The 20762-nt window shown below is 41.2% G+C and overlaps 1 protein-coding gene across 9 annotated transcripts in view; it reads left to right on the top strand.

Moving 5' to 3' along the window:
• The window catches only part of plppr2a (phospholipid phosphatase related 2a), an 86465-nt gene that overhangs the window by 42990 nt on the left and 22713 nt on the right, over positions 1-20762 (top strand). For 3 of the 9 annotated variants that reach the window (XM_042393490.1, XM_042393489.1, XM_042393488.1), the window contains exons 4-8: positions 12261-12381; positions 12968-13218; positions 14594-14770; positions 15523-15650; positions 16697-19512. In XM_042393490.1, the coding sequence (XP_042249424.1) occupies positions 12261-12381; positions 12968-13218; positions 14594-14770; positions 15523-15650; positions 16697-16805 (786 nt within the window). In that variant the 3' untranslated portion in view covers positions 16806-19512. Of the gene's footprint in view, positions 1-12260; positions 12382-12967; positions 13219-14593; positions 14771-15522; positions 15667-16402; positions 19513-20762 lie in introns of those variants that run through there. The other 6 variants (XR_006092385.1, XM_042393495.1, XM_042393492.1 and 3 more) reach the window with 4 other exon arrangements.

Raw genomic sequence — 20762 nt, 5'->3', positions numbered from 1 at the left:
GCCAGTTAAGTCTAGGATGAATTAATTTATCCAGCACAGATTCAATCTGACAATGTGTGTGCGTGTACATGAGTGTGTGTTCCTCTGTAAACCCTTCCTTTAATCAGTTTTGCTTCTTGTCTTTCCCTCAGTCTCTGTGTATACTGAATGACTTCATGAGTGTGTTGTATGTTTTCAGTGAGGTGAGTAGCATGTTAAATGTATTGAGTATAACGCTGAATCTTGAGCAGGCATAAAGATATGGATTGGTCTCTGACAGATCAGGTTATTTCTAAAATGTATTTCATCAGTGTTGCTGCAGTAGTCCCCTCATAAAGTCTGAAGACGCAACATCAAAGGAATCAATGGATAACTCGTGTCTCAAACCTGAGGTTGATGCTTTAATATTCTTTTACCGCCACAGCTCTGAACATTCCTTGTGGCCCCTACATCTCATCTACATTTGACCTTTTTGCCTTCATGCTCCATTCAGCACCATTCCTCTCTTTCCTATGAAATTTTAGCCTTATTGATGTTTAGTCTTGCCTTCTTTCTTTTGTTGAAAACACCGCTCAGTACATTTTTTCCTCATGTTTAGCCTTTCCACCCATTCTCAGTTCTCTAATATTGTCTTCACTCTCATCAACACCTCCTCTACCCTTTCAAACCCTTAATACCTTGCTGTTTCTGACCTCTCCTCACACCTATGTTTGTCTCACCTCCCACTTAGCACGTCATGAACTGATAGAGATTCTCAGCTTGTCTGCACTAGAATCTGTAGATAGGGTAATAATCAAACAGACTCCAAATGCACGGGAAGACTTCAAAATTATATTCTTATGTCCCACCTCCTGCTCTTTAACCTTAGATAAAGAGGAAAGGTAGTCTTTTATGTAACAGACGTCACACTGAGATAAAAGGCACTTGCAGTGAGAAATGAATACTTAGCTTAATAAATAGGGTTAAAATGTTCTGACTCATTCAGTTTAATTCCACATGAAGTCCACACTACATTAAAGGGCAGGTCAGATTCATGTGCAGTTAAGACCCAACTGTAAAAAAGATTACGCAAGCTCCATTTCACCAGGCAGCAGATGATAAATATGTCTATATGTACAGTATGTATGTTATACTTCTACTTGCCATCACTGCTTCATATGTAAAATCATTTTAGTGTTATTTAATGAATTAGTTAATAAAAACAGCACTTTCTAAAAGCACATTCTTAATAAGGGGTTTAAAAGTTGTAACTGTTGTAACTAAATGCTTTTTAAATTTAAAGAATTTGAGTATAATACTCACCAGCAGGATTTTTTCCTCCATTTTTCACAACCTGGCAACCCAAAAGTAGTCTTACGTTATCAATGTCTTGTTCTTACAAATTTGACATGCAAAATTTGGCAAGCCATCTTGTCAGAGCTGACCTTTAAAGGGGAACAAAAAGCTGGAGAGTCCAAAATGGAGGAAGCTATGTAGCTAGCTTATCTGAATCAGAATCAGGTTTATTGCCAAGTAGGTCTGCACAGACAAGGAATTTGCCTTGGTGTTGTGGTGCATAACAGTCAAAAATAGCTACGTTTCACCATCCACTTTCATTTATCTTCTCTGTCAGATTATACTCCACAAGATAGGAATAGTTTGCTGACAGTTATGAGACAGGAGTCGATGGTGCAAATATGTCTTTTGAATAAACTGTGTGAACTATTAGCACCGAGCTAGTGACGCCGTGGCTAACTGACAGTTAGTATTTTGCTGGTGTTTTTTTCCCCCTGCTTCAATAACTCTTAATTGAATAAATTGATGAACAATCCTGAGAACAAAATGTCAGGGGTAGTAAACACTGCAGGACAGAGAAAATAGAAAGAAGCCAGGAGAGCTATTGTGACTGACTTGCACTAGCGTGTTCCTAGTAGAGTAGCATATTAGCATTTAGCTCACCAGCTAGTTCAACAACTACTGTATGTCACTGTCATTTTCTCATGCAACCGGGCCAAACACTGTTTACCACATCTATGACATTTGACATTTTTTTGTTTAGTATATAAGGAAAAACCGTTATTAGAATAATATACTAATAAATCTTAAGTAATTACCGGAAACCCAGAAATTAACCATGACCAGTAGTCAATAATGCTGCAGTATATTTCAGATGCCCTGCTCATATTTGACTGCCTGTCAAAAAGGTGTTGTGTCAGCATCCTCACATTCTCAGTCATAATGTCAGTGGACTGACATTAAACTACACTATGCCTCACCCAGAGGAACCATGACCTGAAAGAAAACTCTCACATTCATGCACAGTTGCACAGACATGGATCAGTGCCTTTACCCAGTCTCTTCTCTCTTAGGCCTTTGCCTTATGATCTTCTTTGCTGTCCATCTTCTTCTTTACCTTATTGCATGTCACATTTCCATTTTGCTTCCAAGCAGACACAAAATCTAGGCCATTATGCTGCTAACCCAGGTTAATGAGACAGATGGCAGGGTGGGCTCCATGATGGGAAAGGGGGGCATCAGTTGCTGTGACACTGGCTGCCATAAGAGCATATGCCCGTCACCGGGTGAAGGCTTTCTTGCTTCTGCCCCTTGACTTCTGTTCTTCAGTCTGCAACGACAAGGGCAGATAAATAGAGATAAGAGGGGAGGTGATGTTCATGTAGTGTACAAGTTGAGTTATTGGAGGAGATACAGAGAAAGAGAAAAAAATGTACGAACCAGGCAAAAAGAGAAAAGAGAATAGACGAAATCACGGCTCAGAGAGAAAGCCCCAAGAGGAATTAAAAAGGATTCTATTCATGGAAAGGAAGAGGTACGTGTTGTTTTCAACACTGCACATTAAAGTGGCTTCGCTGATGCTCTATCTGCTCTACCTATCTGCACTGCTGATATCCACAGAGGCAGATAATTTACCACAGTCTTCACAGTTCCCGCTCTGCCTGGAACACAATCACAGCACTGATCTAACTGCTCACGACGATAATCACCCTTCCCAAGCCAGCACAGGATTGCATCACCATACCATTTTGATGTTTGTGTCATCAAACAACCTCCTCGTTTCATCTGTCACCTTTTCTTTTTCATGTCGCCTGAACTAGTTCCTCTCTTTCACTCTCTCTCTGTAGCGAGGTGTGCAGTTGAGCTGCCTGAGCAAGCTCCATGTACCAGTTTCCTAGTGGGCCCGAGGCATTTGTTACATCAACCTGATAGGTTATGCAGTGAATGGAGCTAGAGTGAGAGCGTGTTTATGCCTTCCTGTTGCCTATCTAGTGGTTTCGACAGAAGTCACCCATTCCTGGGAAATTAGATTAGACTGAGCAGTGGTTGTCACTTCTGCTTCTTAGCTTTGATCCATTTTTCAGTCAGAGAGGAAAGACACCTCAGGGGTCCTGCACGGCTGGTGGACTGCGGTGCTTCACTCAGCACCTCAGAGACGTCTGAGGAATGGCAGTTCCCAATCTGCATTCACAACAGGGGTGCATCCCAGCCTGCAACCTTCTATTCTTACATCTTTGCATGTGGCCACTGGACCAAATCTGTGGTTTTCTGTGTATGGCAGTGAGCGTTTCACTCATGCATGAAGAGGGATAGAGAAATTACCTGATTCTGCCAGGTTCAACTCTTTGTCTTTCTGAAAATTACCGCATTTGCACTTTTTGCTGCGAAGCTGATTTGGTTTGAGCATTGCTGCTGCTACTCACGTATTTGTTGTCCATCTACTTGTCTGAAAACTGAAATGTCCTTTGCAGAAAATCATCAAGCAAAGATGAAAGGCAGCTAAGAGGGAGAGGCTGTGAGTTCTGTAATGAATCAAGGTGATAACAGATAAGTGAATGAGTGTGAAGATGTGTGTAAAAGTAGCACAGTGTTCACTTGTCACTGTCGTATCTAGGGCTGAAGGTTTTTCCACGAGTTGAAAATGATCGCTTCCTGAGAATCTTGCTAAGAGAGATGACAGGAAACAAGATGCAACAAAGGTCATTGGCCGGTCTTAGTTTAATTAATCATTAAAAAAAATTCTGATATACTCTTTCATATTTGTTAGATTATGTGCTAATGATTTTGAAGAGCAATTTCTCTTACAAGTACATTAACTGTGAAGTGGAACAATACAATGCTGAACAATACAACACCTTATGAGGTGTTTTGGCATTTTGAGACATTATCACATTGTTCTTGGACATTTACTGTAGTTGTAACATTAGGCATTATTATGCATACTGCATTATTCACCCTAAGCCCACCCCCCACCCCCCACGCCCACACACACAAACAGATGGGTGAAGAAAAAAAAGAGAGAGAGAGAGAGAGAAAAAAAGTTTTGATGAAAAAGACGGTCAATAATTGGCCTTTTTCCATCACACCATGCTGACAGGAGATCTGACTTCATGCTGCACGACACGAGCCTGTCACCTGCAGCTCCTCATCTAACAGCTCACTGTGTCAATGTGGCTGCTCCGTCTGGTTCCATTACTTCCCGCAATGTGTAAAACTGATCTGCTGTCAAAAAATGGCTGTTGTCTTGTAGACACACTTTTCATTCTGAAAGCCATGGTGACAAATACATTGCGCTTCTTGTGACTGCTTCACAATTAAAGAAAGCGTTTCGTCAGCAGCAGTAGGAAATATTAGGATTGCATAAGCAGTAACGTAATGCAGCTCTGATACAATATTAGGAAAATGAACAGTAAACATAGAGGCTGATATCAATGAGATTAAATTGCAAACAGTAACACTGGCTCACATGCTGCATCATTTCCTATGAATCCCTCATGCTCGTCTGCCACTAACAGTGAAAACCTCTCTATAGAGAGGTCATTACAGAATGTAAATACATTGAATGGACATTGTTTAAAAAATGCTGATGATAAATAGCATGAAAAACAAGGTTTGATTCAGTGAAAGTCTTAAGGATTATAACTTTATTAATGAAGTTTGGAGAGGGTGTCTCTGATCCATACATATAATATTCAGTCTTTAGTGCTGTACGCCAACAAACAGGCACACTCAGACCGACAGAAAACACACGTTGTATATCCCACGTGCCCACAGATATTTTTCCAAAGAGAAGGGAATAGATTTTGATGTTCAACCGTAATACTGTCATTGAAGGTACATCCAGGTCATCCATCTTGGTGATCTAATGGATTACAAAATAGGTAATTGTAAGCAAAATATGTACAGACAGACAAAGAATGAGGGAGAGAGAAAAAAACAGAATGACTGATGATTCACAGCTAGCGGCCCCATTGATGCAGGTTTTAAAGAATGTAACAGAGCAGATTTGGAAAAGAGGGGAATGAAAATTGAACTGGATATAAATGAGAGGGGAAAGACAAGGAACATATCACCTACTTTTCCTTCCAGTGGGAAGAAAAACAATGAAAAGTGTAAAAGAAAAGAGAGATCAGGGAGAAAGAGAGCGATTAGTGATGCTACAACACTATTATGAAGAGGTTTTGCCTGTGTAACATGGTATAAATCTATGCTCCGTAGAGTATAAGAGTATAATAATACAAACAAGTGTTTGGGTGCCTGGGCAGATTCTCAGCAGGCTATCAATGCTTCCAATGTGCAATCACACTTTACTCAACGGAACGGGGGCATCACTGTGCGTTTCGTGTGATTTTGTGATCTGTGCGTGTATACATGAGTGGGTGTGCTTTTGCAGCGCGTGTGCCCTATACCCTTGTTAATGCAATTGTGTTTACATTTATGTGAATCCCCTCCATCCGTGAATAAGATCATGTTGTTTTCTCAGTCTTGAAATACATGTTGTTGTTGGACAGCTCTGTGTTGAGTGTGTGTGTGTTTTCAGTCAGCCTCCTGTGCTAAGAGCCTCCCATTAGCACCTATTCCATGCAGTCAAAATCCTGGTGAGAACCACATGTAAGTAAAAGTGATGCTGATGTACTCAGACAGGTGCAGTGTCTTTCATATGATCCATTAGCCCAAATCTAATATATACATTGCATTGCGGAGATTGAGGTCACTGTACATGATGACAGATAATGGGATGCTAGTGACAGCGAGGCATCTCTTTGTACTTTACACATGAATAACCTTCCCAATCTTGTCAAAAGCATTAGGTCTTATGGCTGCAGAGCTGCGTTTCACGGAAATGGGTCTGCAGTTGGTTTGTGCAATAAAAGACTTGCTTTCATTAGATTAGATGCCAAAGATAGACTAAACATCTCATGACAAAGGGTTTCTGCTAAATAATTTACTTATGAGTGATCATCTTTCTTACCCTTTGAAGTTTAGCATTCACTATTTAAGATTGTTGAGAGACTGGGGGGTAATTTCAGACAGAAGCTCTAATAGTAGAAATTTCTTTTTCTTAAAGGGGATATTAAAATGACTTCACCTCCTTCTAGTCCTCCTCCTTTTTATGCCTCTGTGTGGCAGCCGGACAGCCCAGCATTATGTTTTCGGTTTGTCCGTCCATTAGTCCATCCGTATGTCCGTACGTCCCATTCTCGTGAACGCGATATCTCAGGAACTCCTTCCATAAGACATTTTTGGCCATGACTCAAGAATTCATACACTAATTATGACACAGTTTCACACAAATGTCTAATAGGATAAAATAAAAGTGATGTTAGGTGTCTATACTACAAATGACGCGCTTGATACTTCATCAAATAGCATATGAAATCAGAATTGAAGGGTTGCAACTGACAGTTTTTGTTAATTTTAAAAAATCTAGACAATCACACCCTTTTCAGGCAGCGATTGCCGAGTGTGCGGAGGTGTGAAAGTATGCAGGACTTGAACTTGTCTCTCAAGCTCTCTTTTTTTTTTCATTCTTCACACAACTACTTCTGTCACTTCACTAACAAGTGCAACACTATGAAAGCCTTTAAAGAGAGACTGTGCACCGTTATCCCCATTTGTACGATTCATGGCATCTCACCCCTCTCTATGATAACAAGCTTTTCATTTTTGGAGTGTAGTCTTTCAGAACAGCTTTAACAATTTCACCTTCAGATGTGGTTGGATGACACTTCTTACAAGCCAGTGTGTTTCAAGTGTATCCAAGCATTACCTTGAATCTTTACTGGCAAACTAAGACTTGTTAGCCTTACATACCAAAGTTTACCAAGAGTATACCAAAAGTAAATATATTTTAATCAAGCTGGAGTAGCAGCTCTTAGATTTAGGATCTGTATAATAAGCAAATCTGAGTGCTTCTTGCAGCATTGCTACATTTCATGTATTGGCTCATGAGTCTAGGATACATAATATTTCCATCTGTTTCCGTGTTTTGTCTTCTATTTGTTTTGTTCTTTTACCACCTTGTTTTATTACTAACATGGGCTGAACAGAGTCTGTTGCTATTTGCAGAAGAGAATATTAATGGAAGCAATCTGCATCTCAGTACTCTGCTGCAGTGCCATCCCTCAGGCTGATTCCACGATGCTTGATTTCTCCCTTGCAGCTTTATTGACATCATTACCACATGATGATAACACGACAGGCTGCTTGTCTCCTGTCTTTTGACTAGCTCGCTGCTTCAGACAATCTTCCAAATACAGGAAACACACTAGTAAAGATGGTTTTACACAGTAATTAGATTTAAGATTCACCAATAACGAGAACTAAAAGAGTTGAGAATTGTATGCAAAATAATGATATATAAAATTATATATAAACTGTGTTGCTCTAATTGTTCCGGCTCTCGTTTTCCTCTCTATATTCCCCTGCTCCCACTGCTCCCACTGCTCCCACTTCATCTCCACGATCCTGTTCATTCATCTCATCGCTCTAAGTAAAACGTCCTCGGTTATTGTCTTCTAATAGACACATATTCATAAAAAGGGCAAGTCTGAATGCACACTCACATTCGACTAATACCCACTGACACAAATCAAGATCTGATTACTTACACACACAGAGCAGAATCCTCCAGCTTCCTTGTGCGGACAAACATGGGCTCTGTACTCATGCCGTCATTTGTGCACACACGCAGAGTTAATCATGTCTGTATTAATGTGTCATTCCTTCACTCCTCTCTCTTGTTCTGCATCTAAATCATGCATATGAGTTTGCATGTAATACACATCCCTGTCTACACTCACTTTTTTACCAATCTGCTGCTTCTCTAAATCATCATGTGTCCTGGAACGGCATGTTTCTGGACACATCAGAGTCCTGAATGAGTAGTTTAATTTCAAGGAATTATAATCCTGTCTGCCCTAAACTGCAGTGACAATGTCGTCGTATTTAACTGTGAATCCTTGAAGGAGCAGTCGGGGCAGAGGAGGAGGCAGGGAGCTGGAGCGCGTCCCACTGCAGTGGAGAGAGATAATTGAGAAATGTTGGTTGAAATAATGCATGACATGATTCACAAGGATGCCATTGACGCATGAATAATTCATTCCTGCTGTATTTCCCCTAACCCCATCACCTTTCTACCTTGCCCATACTGTTCCTCTCTTCTTTGCTTAGTCTTTAACTTCCTACAGTCACTCTTTCTCTTACTTGCTCACAAATTCCCCTGCTTTTATCTCCAAGGGCATAGGTTTGCTTTGACAGTGAGGCCATGAGGTCTTTAATCAAAATTTAAAAAGAAAGGAAAGGAACAAAACATGATTTCCATTATAATGTAAAATACATTATAGTAGAGATCATGTTTTTTTTAGACTATAGCAATGTTAATTGCTATATTATTAATGGACTAACCCCAGAGACATTCATAGTGTTGCACTCAATGGTTCATGTGAAAAGTGATAGAAACAGTTGTGTATAGAATGAAAAAGGAGAACCTGTAAGAGACGTTCAAACCCTGGCTTCTCATCTCCACACAGCTGGCCAATAATGGCATTAAACCAGTTTCACAAAATTATAGAAATAGTTGGACACAGCAGCCCAATGCTGACATGGGAAATATGTTGGGGAAGGGGTTTCCAAAGCTATTTGACCATCAGACAAGTTATCTTGTTGAAGTGTACTGACAGCTTCTGCAGCCATGCTAACATATATGTGAAGCTGTATTTAGGCACAGCAATGCTTTCAACTCAATGCTAAGATCAGCATGCAAAGATGCTCACAATGACAATACTAACATGCAGAAGTTTAGTAGGTATTATGTTTACCATGTTCAATGTCTTAGTTTAGTGTGTTAGCATACTAACATTTGCTAATTAGAACACAAAGTACAGCTGAGGCTGATGGGAACATCACTAGTTTTGTAGACATTAAGTCATAAACCAAAGTATTTTACAATTATAAATTGTGACAGCAGGATGGTGCTAGATGAAAAGTTAAGAGATTACAATTCATTCTGAGGGCAACGTGAATTTCTGAACCACATTTTGTGACAATCTCTCTGATAGTTGTTGAGACATTTCAGAAATGTCAATATGATGGTGGCGCTAGAAGAAAAGTCAGAGGATCACTAAAGTCTGTAGGATTCATCCTCTTGGAACCATGAATGTCATACAATTTCATGGCAATACATCCAATAATTGTTGAGCAATTTCGGTCTGGACCAAAGTGATGGACCGACCAACCATCAGACCAACATTGCCATTCCTGGAGCCATGCTGTTAATGTGGCAAAAAACTGAAAGCAATTCTCAACTTAGAGCTTCTCTCATTTTGACTATGATGGCTAGACAGTAAGAGGACACTGTTTAGTGACAGTTTAGAGATTAAAATGGTTGGGTTTGGCACCTTGATTTTGAAACGTGCTGGAGACTTTATAAACGATATGTTAAGCATTCACCATGAATAACATTAATGGAAAACAAAAAATGCTCATGGGGTGGTAGTACTACAGCATATGCTTCCAAAAAGACCTACCACCCACTGCTTTACAGCTTTGCCTGAGGCTAAGTGTTTAAGAGCACTTGTCCACGAATGACAGCACACTACCACAATTATCACACACATTTTAGAGTACACATGTCCAAACCCTGCACAGACCAACAGTCCCAATGGAAACAGCCACTATGTTGTCTTTTAATTGCCCCATAAATGGTTGTCTACAGTGTGCAATGCTCCTCAACATCTCTGATTTGAAGCTACTGATTAAACCCCTTCAGCTTTGATTTCGTGCTCGTATTAGTGTTTAGAGGGTTGCCAAGTAACACCCAGTAGGTTTGTGTTTCACTAATGGAAGAAAGCACTTGTCTGGGCACGCACTTCACAGCACTGCTGCACTGACTGGGTCTCTGCTGCTATTAACTCATTTAATTTGGCTGGACCTGGTTGGAAATGCCTAGAAGCACGAGACTTGACTGAAATATCATCATTTTCACCTCTCTTTGTCTCTCTCCTGCATTGTCTTTCTTTCTCTCTCTGACTTTCTCTGTAGTTCCACCTGCTTTCTCCCCTCAGCAGCTTCAGATGTTGTCACTGTGGGGGATAAATGAGGGATTATGTTAAATATGGAAAGAGGAAGAAGGAGGTTGATGGGTTTGTGGAACACGGTCAGCGTTAAAGTGGGTCCCGCTTCTGTCACAGCAGAGTATGGAAGTTGTCAGGATGATTTTAAATTAAATGTATCTCTGTCATAGATAGTTATTCGTTAAGGGATCTAAGTTTTAGTTTGTGCCAGTGTCCATGAGTGCTGTAGGCTCTCACACAGATGAGTCTCACAGTCGCAGTCCATTAAGCAGTCATCAGTCTGGAGAGGCACCGCTGTTCAGACTGTTCAACACAGTCACCTGACCAAAAGCCTGATGTTCCTCACAAAGAGAACAATAAAACAGTGAGCAACCGGCAACAATGGCTGCTATTTTAGATCGCAGAAATTTCCAGACTGTAGTGCATTTACATCTCTATCTGACCAGAGCCATGGAGACCACGCTTAATAAAACCGATGATTGAGGTGTGTAATTGGATTTGTGCTGTGAGCTCTCAGATTGTTAGTCATGCTAATAACTCTGAGCAGCACAAGGTCAGTCATGCTAGTTTCATAGTTGACCTGCAACATTATTGTGGTCAAATGATTCCTCTGTGTACAGTTGTTGTACACAGCTGTAAAGATGAAACATGTTAAAAGGATTTTTTAAAAGTCATAAGAGCTACCTGTAGAGAACACTTGAATTTGCATTTATACTTACTTACTGTTATTATTAATTCTAGCTATATACTCAAAAGATCTATCATTTGTAATGTTTTTGAAGTAATATACTATTAACATTTAGCAAAAAATTCACCTACTAATGCAGAGACCCTGGTTCATTTGTTCACACATTCAAGAAGAGATGAGGGAAGTGTTTGGATCCCAGTCTTGATGCGCTGCTTTAAGTTCTGCAAACCACCCGATGTCACTGTGCTCGCCAACTTAAAAGCCCCAAAGCTTTAAGTCTTTTTTCAGCGCAAACAAAAAGAAAGCGCCAAAGCTTCATAATGCCTTGTCTGCCTGTCACTTGTGTACAATAAACACAATCTGCAGTGTTTTTAGGTGGGAAGCCAGTGAAGGATCCCTGCACTAGTGGTTGGCTGATTGGACAGGGCACCTGCACAGAGGAGGGCAGGATCTGGGGGTATAGAATGAAGCACCGGCTTTCATTGATATTGGGTATGATAACATTTTATGGACAAACATCATTGCTGAATAATGGGGATGTGACATAGAAAGACTAAGAACATGATCTGATTTGGTGTAAGCAAACATTTTTATCTAGAAGATCAAATAAAGGCAAATGTTAACATTATTATGCAGAAGCAAATACCCATTAGATTTTGTAGACAGACTTCCTAGTCCCCATTTCACCTACCATATTTATAGTATATGTGTGCAATGACACATTATAATGGACATTTTAGGTGTGCTCACTTTTTTGTTTTGCCTCTAAATACATGGTTAAATTATTGTGGATAAACTGGATTATTTGCACTGTCTAATCATCTGACTGTTCATGTTCCTTGCTTTGTTCGACTCTTTACCGACTGTTAAAGCAGTGTTGCCCCATCACCAGATCTCTATAACTAACTTAGTAAAATGCTGTAACTGATTAATTAAATAATTTCCAGAAATACTAAAATAAAACCTGGGTCAGAAAAAAAAAATCCTCTGAATATAGAGTAAGCAGCTGGGCCCTTCAACACTTAACCATCTTGTTGCTGCAGGTTACTTTTGCCTTGAAGTGTCATTAATCAAACCACTGCATCTCTAGCAGCTTCAGGGGGTTGTTGTGATGTGTTCAACCCTGACCTTTAACCTGTATGTGTGTGATGGTGTGGGTGAGTGTTACTGCGGTGGTGTGGGGGAGGATTACGCACAACATTTTTCCACCAGTCAGTCCCGTGATTCCTCTTTTGTGTGCACAGATTCTTGTTGGAGAGTTGTGTGCCTTCTTCACCAAGGCAGAGGGAACCCAGGAGAAGACCATCGTCACCGCAGACTGCTGCTACTTCAACCCCCTACTGAGACGCATAATACGCTTCCTAGGTGAACACACTGTTTTGTATTACACAGCTCCTCTCTGCTCTTTACTGGTTTATTTGTGTCTGTTTGTGGTTTTGTCAGGAAAAGTGTGAAGGAGACAGTAGAGAAAGATCAAAATTACATGAAAGAAAAGGTTGAATTGTAAGAGAGTGACTTGCTACGCTTCAGAATTTGTCAGCCAGAGCTTGTACATGTAGCTGTTAATTGGATGATAAACTGCGATATAATCTTTGAGGTAAGATATTCAGGATCATGCCAGGAAGACACTCATGAATATTAAGTTGCCTACAAATTAGCATATTGAGCTGAATCAGCTGAGGTGAAGGCTTCTGTTGCAATTTCACACCTCAGCTGATAATAATGTGTTGGGGGCTATTTTAAGCAGGAAAACTTATTATCACCCGTTTTATCTAATAGTGCTGTTACATGTTTTGACTTTGCTCTCTCTCGAGTATCAGTGCTTTTCTTTCTCATATCTCTATCCTCTGTCTCTTTATCTTTGCTTTTTTTTTAATTCTATACCACTTCTCTATCGCCGTCTTCACAATTTTTCCAACCCTCTACCCAACTCTCCCTCATCTCAACCCAGGTGTCTACGCCTTTGGCCTGTTCACTACCACCATTTTCGCTAATGCCGGCCAGGTGGTGACAGGAAACCAGACGCCACACTTCCTGTCTGCCTGCCGACCAAACTACACAGCGTTAGGCTGCCAGTCCACCATGCAGTACATCACAGAGCGCCGCGCCTGCACTGGCAACCCGCTGATTGTCATGTCTGCACGTAAATCCTTCCCATCCAAGGATGCAGCACTCAGCGTTTACTCGGCAGTGTACACAGTGGTAGGTTGGAGCATGCCAAAAGCGAAAGCTTCGGTAAAGATTTGTAAATGTGTGCCATCAATTGAAACCATCCCTCCTTTTTGGTTTCACTTTTACACTTTACTTTTCTTTAGGATTGAATCACTGAACTTATCTTTTTTTGCTGAGAAACCACCGATTTAAAGGAATAGTTCAAACTTGTGGCAAATACTGTTATTCACTTTATTGTCAAGAGTTAGATGAGAAGAGTGATACCACTTAAATCCTGCCTACCTACCTCTAAAACTCACTGATTAACATATTATATCTTGTTTCTTAAATCTGTATAAAAACCAAAAAACAACAATTTGTCGCTTTACAGGCATGGATGTGCAGTACTATGTTTTGGCCAGGACAAATAATTTCCAAACAACATGTAACATGTTTATTAGTGAGCTTTAGAGATGCTGACAGGTGGATATTGTTACCTTTAGACAGAGCCAGGTTAGCTGTTTCCCTGTTTCCAATCTTTATGCTAAGCTAAGCTAAGCAGCTGCTGGTGGTAGCTTCATATTTACCATACAGACATGAGAGTGGTATCAATCTTCTGATCTAGAAAGTGAAGAAGAGCACTTTCCAAAATGACTAAACCCCTTCTGTAAAAATGACCCTTGACAGATTGACAGAAATGACAGATTGGAGCAGAGTCAGGCAAGATTGTCGAACATCCACTATTTGAGCCCCTCAGATTAGCCCTACTTATTTAATTTACCGGTGGGAAATCGTCTCAGAAAAACTTTTTCGGTGTATTCAGACTGAAAGCAAAGTGCATTAAATGATGCAAATGTTACCTGGTGGAGTGCTTTTGCAGTCTCTGTTTGTTTGCCAACAATTTACCAAGATGTTAGCTGTAGCCTGCTAGCAACCTATTCACTAATTGTTTGTATGTGGAGTGCTACTGCTCAGACTCAAAACTCAAAAGTGATCTTCAAAACTTACCAATTATATTCCTCCCTTTCTTTTTATCTCAGTGCATTAATCAGTTTGGAGTCATAGCGCCTTAGGATGAGTAACTTTGCTAAAGTTGACGCGTTTTCAGAGGCTTCTTCACCTCAATTCGTGCCACCTAGATTGACTATGTCTTTTGGTGTCTTCCTGCATCTTTGCATTGACTTTATATGCAATTGTTCTCTTTAAAGTTCTAATTGTTTTCAGTTTGAACCTTAAAAGAAACACATATTTGCACCTATAAACCTACAGTGTCAAGATAATTTTCTTTAACCTTCAACCAGCCAGTAAGAGTAGAAAATACTGGTGCCCATTTTGAAACCTCATCTGTCAGGTAGTAATGACACATATATGTTTGTGTGTCTCGTTGTACCCTACTGTGCGTGCTCTCCTCTATGCCTTTCTGCAGATGTACGTGACGCTGGTGTTCAAGACCAAAGGCACGCGGCTAACCAAGCCCACCATCAGCCTCACCCTGCTCTGCTTGGCCATGATAGTAGGTGTGGTCAGGGTGGCTGAATACCGCAACCACTGGGCTGACGTCCTGGCGGGATTCTTCACCGGAGGAGCCATCGCTGTGTTTTTGGTGAGGAGACATTAGAAGGGAGGACAGGTGCAGGAATAGAAGGAAACATGAATGTTTTGAGTTTTTTTTAAATGGTACTCCACTGATTTTACTAGGACTACGACATCAGCTGACACTAACGCTAAAGCTCCACATTTGAGGATGAGGAACAACCGATGAGTTTGGCAAACATAATGCTATCTAACGGGTTGCTGGAGTGTTGTCTTCCCTCTAACCAAAATATACAGCAGGACAGAGTCACTATCGTTCCTCTAAACTCTGATATACTAGCATCTTCCTCCACAGGGGAGATGTTTCAGTCGTCAACAAATTTTGTAACCTAAGCTGTAACTCCTCACAATAATGTAGTAAGCTAATGATATGCCCCTTGGCTTTGGAAAAAACACTTGGTTACTACTGTAGGTAGTAAGCTAGTTAGCCGGATATCCTAATGTTTGTAGTTTACGTTGGAGCAGATGAACACAGTTTAATCCATTTCTTACACTTTTACTCTGGTGTTTTTGGTTTGGTAAAGGCTAAAAAAAAATACACCACCCTCCATATTCTTCAGATACTAGATAATGCTCTTATGTACACCATTGTGACACAGAGAAATCCAAAACTTCACGGAGCTGTCGTGCCTGGTTACGGTCACTAAGCTGTGATTGAACAGTCATTGTTCGGAGACCGAGGTCTAGCGAATGGTCAATTCTCCTCATATCTTTCTCTCTGTCTGCTTCTCTCTAACTCTTTGTCCTGGTCTCTATCTCCAGGTGACTTGTGTGATTAACAACTTCCAGCAGATGCAGCCCAGTCCTCCTCCACCGCGACCCTATCGCCCTGAGTCCGTGCTGGGAATGCCCATGGTGACGCTGCCCTGTGTGGAGAGTCCACTCGAAAAGTTAAGTGGCCCTCAGGTAAGGGGCGGAGGTGGGTGTGAGGCAGGGCTGCATTCACACCCTCACAAAGACGGGCCGAGATAAATGCCCCTTGTCTCTTACCTGAATCCGTTGTCCTCCTTTGCCCCAAAAAACAATAAATCCCTACACATGCATGCTCCAAGCCCCACCCGCACCCCCAGTCCTAACAAAAACACCCAAGTGAATCCTGTAAATCTTAAAGCCTTGTTGTAGGCTGATAAGAACACAGCTGAGATTTGTTCTGCTGGTGTGAAATGAGCTACGGTTGTATTTCAACCAGAAGATGGAACAAATTCTAGTGTTTGCTTGGGGAAGAGGCGCTTCCTTTCTCCTAAAACTCCAGTGTTACACATTTCCTTGTTTTCAGGGACTCACTTATCTCTTTGAGGTGAGTCAGCAGTTTGGCTGGCACACTTGAGGTGTAATTTGCCATTCTGATATAATGCAAAGCAGTTGGCTGGAGGAAAACTATGAATGCAGCTGAGGCAAAGAGAAAATAACTGCAGAAAGTTGTAGCGATCGCAGAGGATCCCTTAAGTCGTATCTTCTCTAGATCCGTGCTGCATCTTCTTAAGAGATTCGGGGTGGGGCAGCCGCACGTATTTAGGAAAATGTCTTGCGTCCTCTGTGGTCTGTCACCTTCACTAACCCTCACCTGACTGCCTCTTTTCCTCTGTCTCCCACCTTGCCTCTCTCCTCTCAATCTGCTCCCTTGTCCCTCACTCTCCTCCAGCATCCCGCACTTTCCTCCTCCTCCCCACCTTACAACGCCTACGTTCAACCATTCTAACCGACTTTAAATCTCTTTTGGCTGTCATTGTCACTCCTCACTCTCCCCGTCCTCTGTTGCCTTATTTCTGTTTCCTCCTCTCTCTCTCTCTCTCTCTTTCTCTCTCTCTCTCTCTCTCGCCCTCATCCCGTGCATTGCTCTTGATTATTCTTTTCTTCACTTTTCTCTCTCTCCTTCGCCTTCTCTCTCTCCGCCCCCCCGTCCTCTCTCTTTCTCACTCCTCTCTTTCCCCTGCAGACTCCGCGGGGATCTCCATTCACCGAGATCACATGACCATCAGCCCTATCGGTTCCCCGCCACCCCCGATGTCCTCATACCGTCTCGCTCCATTTCCAGCGAAGTCTAGACCAGCCCGAGCAGCACTCGCCGCACTGCGCCGCCCATCCGGCTGGGCGGTACGCGACGCTGCACCGCTCCTATTCTACGCAGGTCTAGATCTCCCCTAATGCACAAAAATACAGCACGCACACCATCCCTTTGCTCTCTCAACCCCAGGGGAACCGATAGGCAAAACTCTTCTCAGACTTTCTCTTTGCTGTGTTGACAGTAAAGAGGTGAACTTTCAGTGCAGTGTCAGGTCTATCTTTCTTTTTCTTTTTTTTTTCATTTCAGATCTTCTAATTAAAGACTTTTCGTTCTCTTTCTAACTTTTTTTGTATAAACTCAGTCATGTGAAGCTCACTGATACGTTTCATCTTCAGTGGTGTGCTCTGTAAGGAAAAACACATCAAAACTGTGACCACTGAGAATGTCCACTGCTTCCTCCACCACCACACCCCCTCCCTTCCAACTGTATGAATGAGTTTTCACCCGTTTGAAGGAGGCACATACTGAAAGCTAAACGTGACAATGAACTCCCAGGACACAGCTTTGATGTCTGCTGTCAGGAGGTTGCAACGTTGGACCAAAGAACCCCGCTGAAGGATATGTGTGCTGCTGAGATTCACTCGTAAAAAAACATCCTTTTAGCAAGCCATACGCGCGCGCACACAAACACACCCTCTCTCCCCCCATTGGTCTCCTTCTTACACTCTTTCTCTCACCCTCTCTCCTTATCTCATCCCATTCACGCACGCACAACCTCACAAACACAAACACACACGTACACACACAAACACACACACACTGTAGTCTGAGTAGCAGTGCCCCAGTCAGCTCTGCATGAGGTTTACTCAGATCAAAGGATCCATTTTGTATCTCTCAGCAGAAGCAGCAGACAAAAGCAAACAGGATGAAAATAGAGACATCTTCACTTGGCTATCTTCTTCATGTTTTTTCTCTAAGATGCTGCAGCTTTGCCAAAACTGATGTGAAATACAAACACATTTCATAAGACAAACCCAAGCTCCAACTGCCGGTGGCGCAACAGTGAGCCAAATAAAGTGCATCACATTCAGGAGCAAATATTTGTTTTTTTGTATTCTTTTGAGACGAGGAGCCTTCATACAAAACACTTTCTGTGATGCCAACAGACTTTTTTTTTTTTTGGTTCCATGTCACTCTGAAACAGCATCGCTCACCCCGAAGTGGAATTTCTTTCTCACTGATTCTTGAAAAGATTTGCTACAGACTGGCCGATTTCTGTAATTATTAATTTTATCAATCGATTTATTTATTGACATGTGTATATATATGGTGTGGTTGCCATAAGCGCTATATGTGGCGTGACAGTTTTGCTGATTTTGATTTGCACACCCCCTCTGATCCATGTTTTAATTCACCCTCCTCTTTCACTCCAAACGACAACCTCTGTTTAGTTCTCTGTGGCATTGGTATCATGACTATAACACCATCACTGTGCTGTGAAATGTTTCCCTCTGCTGGACGCCACACACACACACACACACACACACACACACACACACACACAAGAATAAAGACCTGTTTTACAGAGCACATGAAGCATATTCTAAAGATACAAGCACACACATGCACAATCACACTTATGTCCCCTAACCTAGTTGTCACTGTACATCCCTTCCCCTTAATTCACTTTGTAACACTGAAACCTGTTTGTATGATATTGTACATAGTTCTTTTTTGTATTGAGAGTGTGATTTTTATGCAAGCGTCACCAACACTCACTGTAGAGATTGGGGAAAATGTTGTATTTATTATGATGATAGAGAACAGTGTGTATGAAGGTGCTGAACCACTCTGAACCAACACTGGATCGGTTGGAAAATGCCCAGATGACTCACTCTTTGTATCAAAATACTTGCCCGCCGGCTCAAGGTAAGACTGAGAGTGTTATTTACTCCCAGTTCAAAAAATACTGTGCATTCATAAGAACTCGAAGCTCCGTTTTGAATTGTCATGTAAGTGTAAATGGTGGACAGGAATTCAATTTTTCCCTCTTTTATTGTCAAATCTTCAAGCACGTTCATGGTCTTCCATCAGCACACAAAGCCAAAATGTAAAGTCAACAAAGCTAACGTAAGGCAAGTTAACAAAAAGTTGTCATGACTAATGTGTTAGCAAACAGTTCCCTAATTAAACATCCAGCAGACACAGAGCAACATTAGCATTCATTTTGAATCGTGTTTCTGGCCACCTGGTGAATGTAGGTCTAATATTAGCTCCTGTGTTTTGCTTTCCACCATCTCCTGAGGGAAAAATCTGGCTCTGTAGCTGCACTATGTTCACAAGTTAGTTGCTAACTTTGTATGGTTGCCATTTGGTGCTGGGCAGGTAGAGTAAAGTGGGTGAATCAGAGCTTTTTCCCTGAAAAGATCTAAATGGAAATGAGGTTGCTGCAGCTGAACAAAAGCAGTAAAGTTGTAGGCTCTAAAACCAAAACTATGAGCTTAAAGACAGTCAACATTCTGCTGAGCTAAGAAGAACTACCAGTCAGGTGATAATTCTCTGTGGGCAACTATCACATTACACATGGTCATCTGATCCATTGTTAATATAAAAATGATTAGTGCAGCTTTAAGAATTTGTATCAAACAAAACAAAACAAAACAAAAAAAAAGTGTGGTTTGGTTGGAAATCTATGGTGTCCCCAAAGTCTGGAAAGATTTTTTTAAAATCTTGTGCACACAAGATTTTAAAAAAAGTATCTTCAGAGACTTTAGAGGCTCTGTAGACATCTGAAAAGAGCCAGGAAGTTTTTTGTCTTTTTCTCAATAAAAAGTTTTTCTACCAAGTAATGACAATGTGGTTATATCTGCATATAGCCATCAAGGGAATGTGCTGAATTACCCTATTGCATGTGAGAAAGTTGAAGTGGAGGTTTACTGACTATTTCATACTTGTGAGAAGTTCCATTTCAATGTTTAGAGAAAAATAAAAAAAGATAGAACTGCGGCATGCTGTTGGCTCAGAGAGCCTGGCATGTATCACGTACCTGCAAAGATGTGAATATGAGTCAGACTCATGACCTTTGCTGCATGGTATCTATTTGAATCAAATTTTTCCTCACTTACTTTCCTGTCTTTAATGTCCTGATGAAGCAGAAATGCCAGCAGAACATATACTATGTTAGTGCAAGCTTCTCATGTGTGCAAAATCTCAGTAAGTCTTCACTGATGCAGTCGGTCAGTATGTGAATCAGTGTTCACTGTGTGAGCGCTGCTTTAGTACAAGAAATACAAGACTGAAAAACAAACGAATAAACACCAAAAGTATAACAGCCTCCAGATCATCTTCAGGTCAGAATATATTCTCCTCTGGTTCAACCGTCAACTCCACAGCTTTACTTTCCTGTAAAGTCTTTAGTGATTCATGTTTTAAATCAAAGAACAAACACGCTGCAGTTGACTGATGTGAATAAGAAGCACCAGTCTCCTTCAGATCTGCAACTCTGAGGGAGAAACACGTTTCCTTTGATCCTGTTGCAGCAAACCCTCTGTTTTGTAAAGATTTGTGTGACGAGAACAATAAATGGATATTGCAATAAGAAAAGCTGACTGTGTCAGTGTGCACTGTTTGTTCTGCTACAATATTCACCCAGTGATTTGGTGTGATTGGATTTTTTTTCTTACATGTGGGCTGGTGTGTTCGTCTTGTTTATGCACACACACAGGTGTGCAGTATGTGTGTGTGGGTTTGTTTGTGTTCATGCCATTTATGGAGGGCAAGAGATTTCACTATCACAGATCTTTGGTCCAATCAGAGCGCAGATGGGTTCATCAGTACTTCTTTACTTAGTTATTGAGTCATCTCACAGCACTTACAAGCTTTTTCCAGCACTTTCAACCTCACATTATAGTCTTCATCACCAGATGGATTTTGCTCAGTTGTCAGATCAAGGAGGATATCCACAACTGACACTAAAGACCATCATTGAAAAGAGAGA

The sequence above is a fragment of the Thunnus maccoyii genome, chromosome 18 (assembly GCF_910596095.1).
Source record: "Thunnus maccoyii chromosome 18, fThuMac1.1, whole genome shotgun sequence".
NCBI classification, from domain to species: Eukaryota; Metazoa; Chordata; class Actinopteri; order Scombriformes; family Scombridae; genus Thunnus; species Thunnus maccoyii.
Note: the sequence above shows the minus strand (reverse complement) of the source record. Positions and strands in the feature narration are given on the sequence as shown.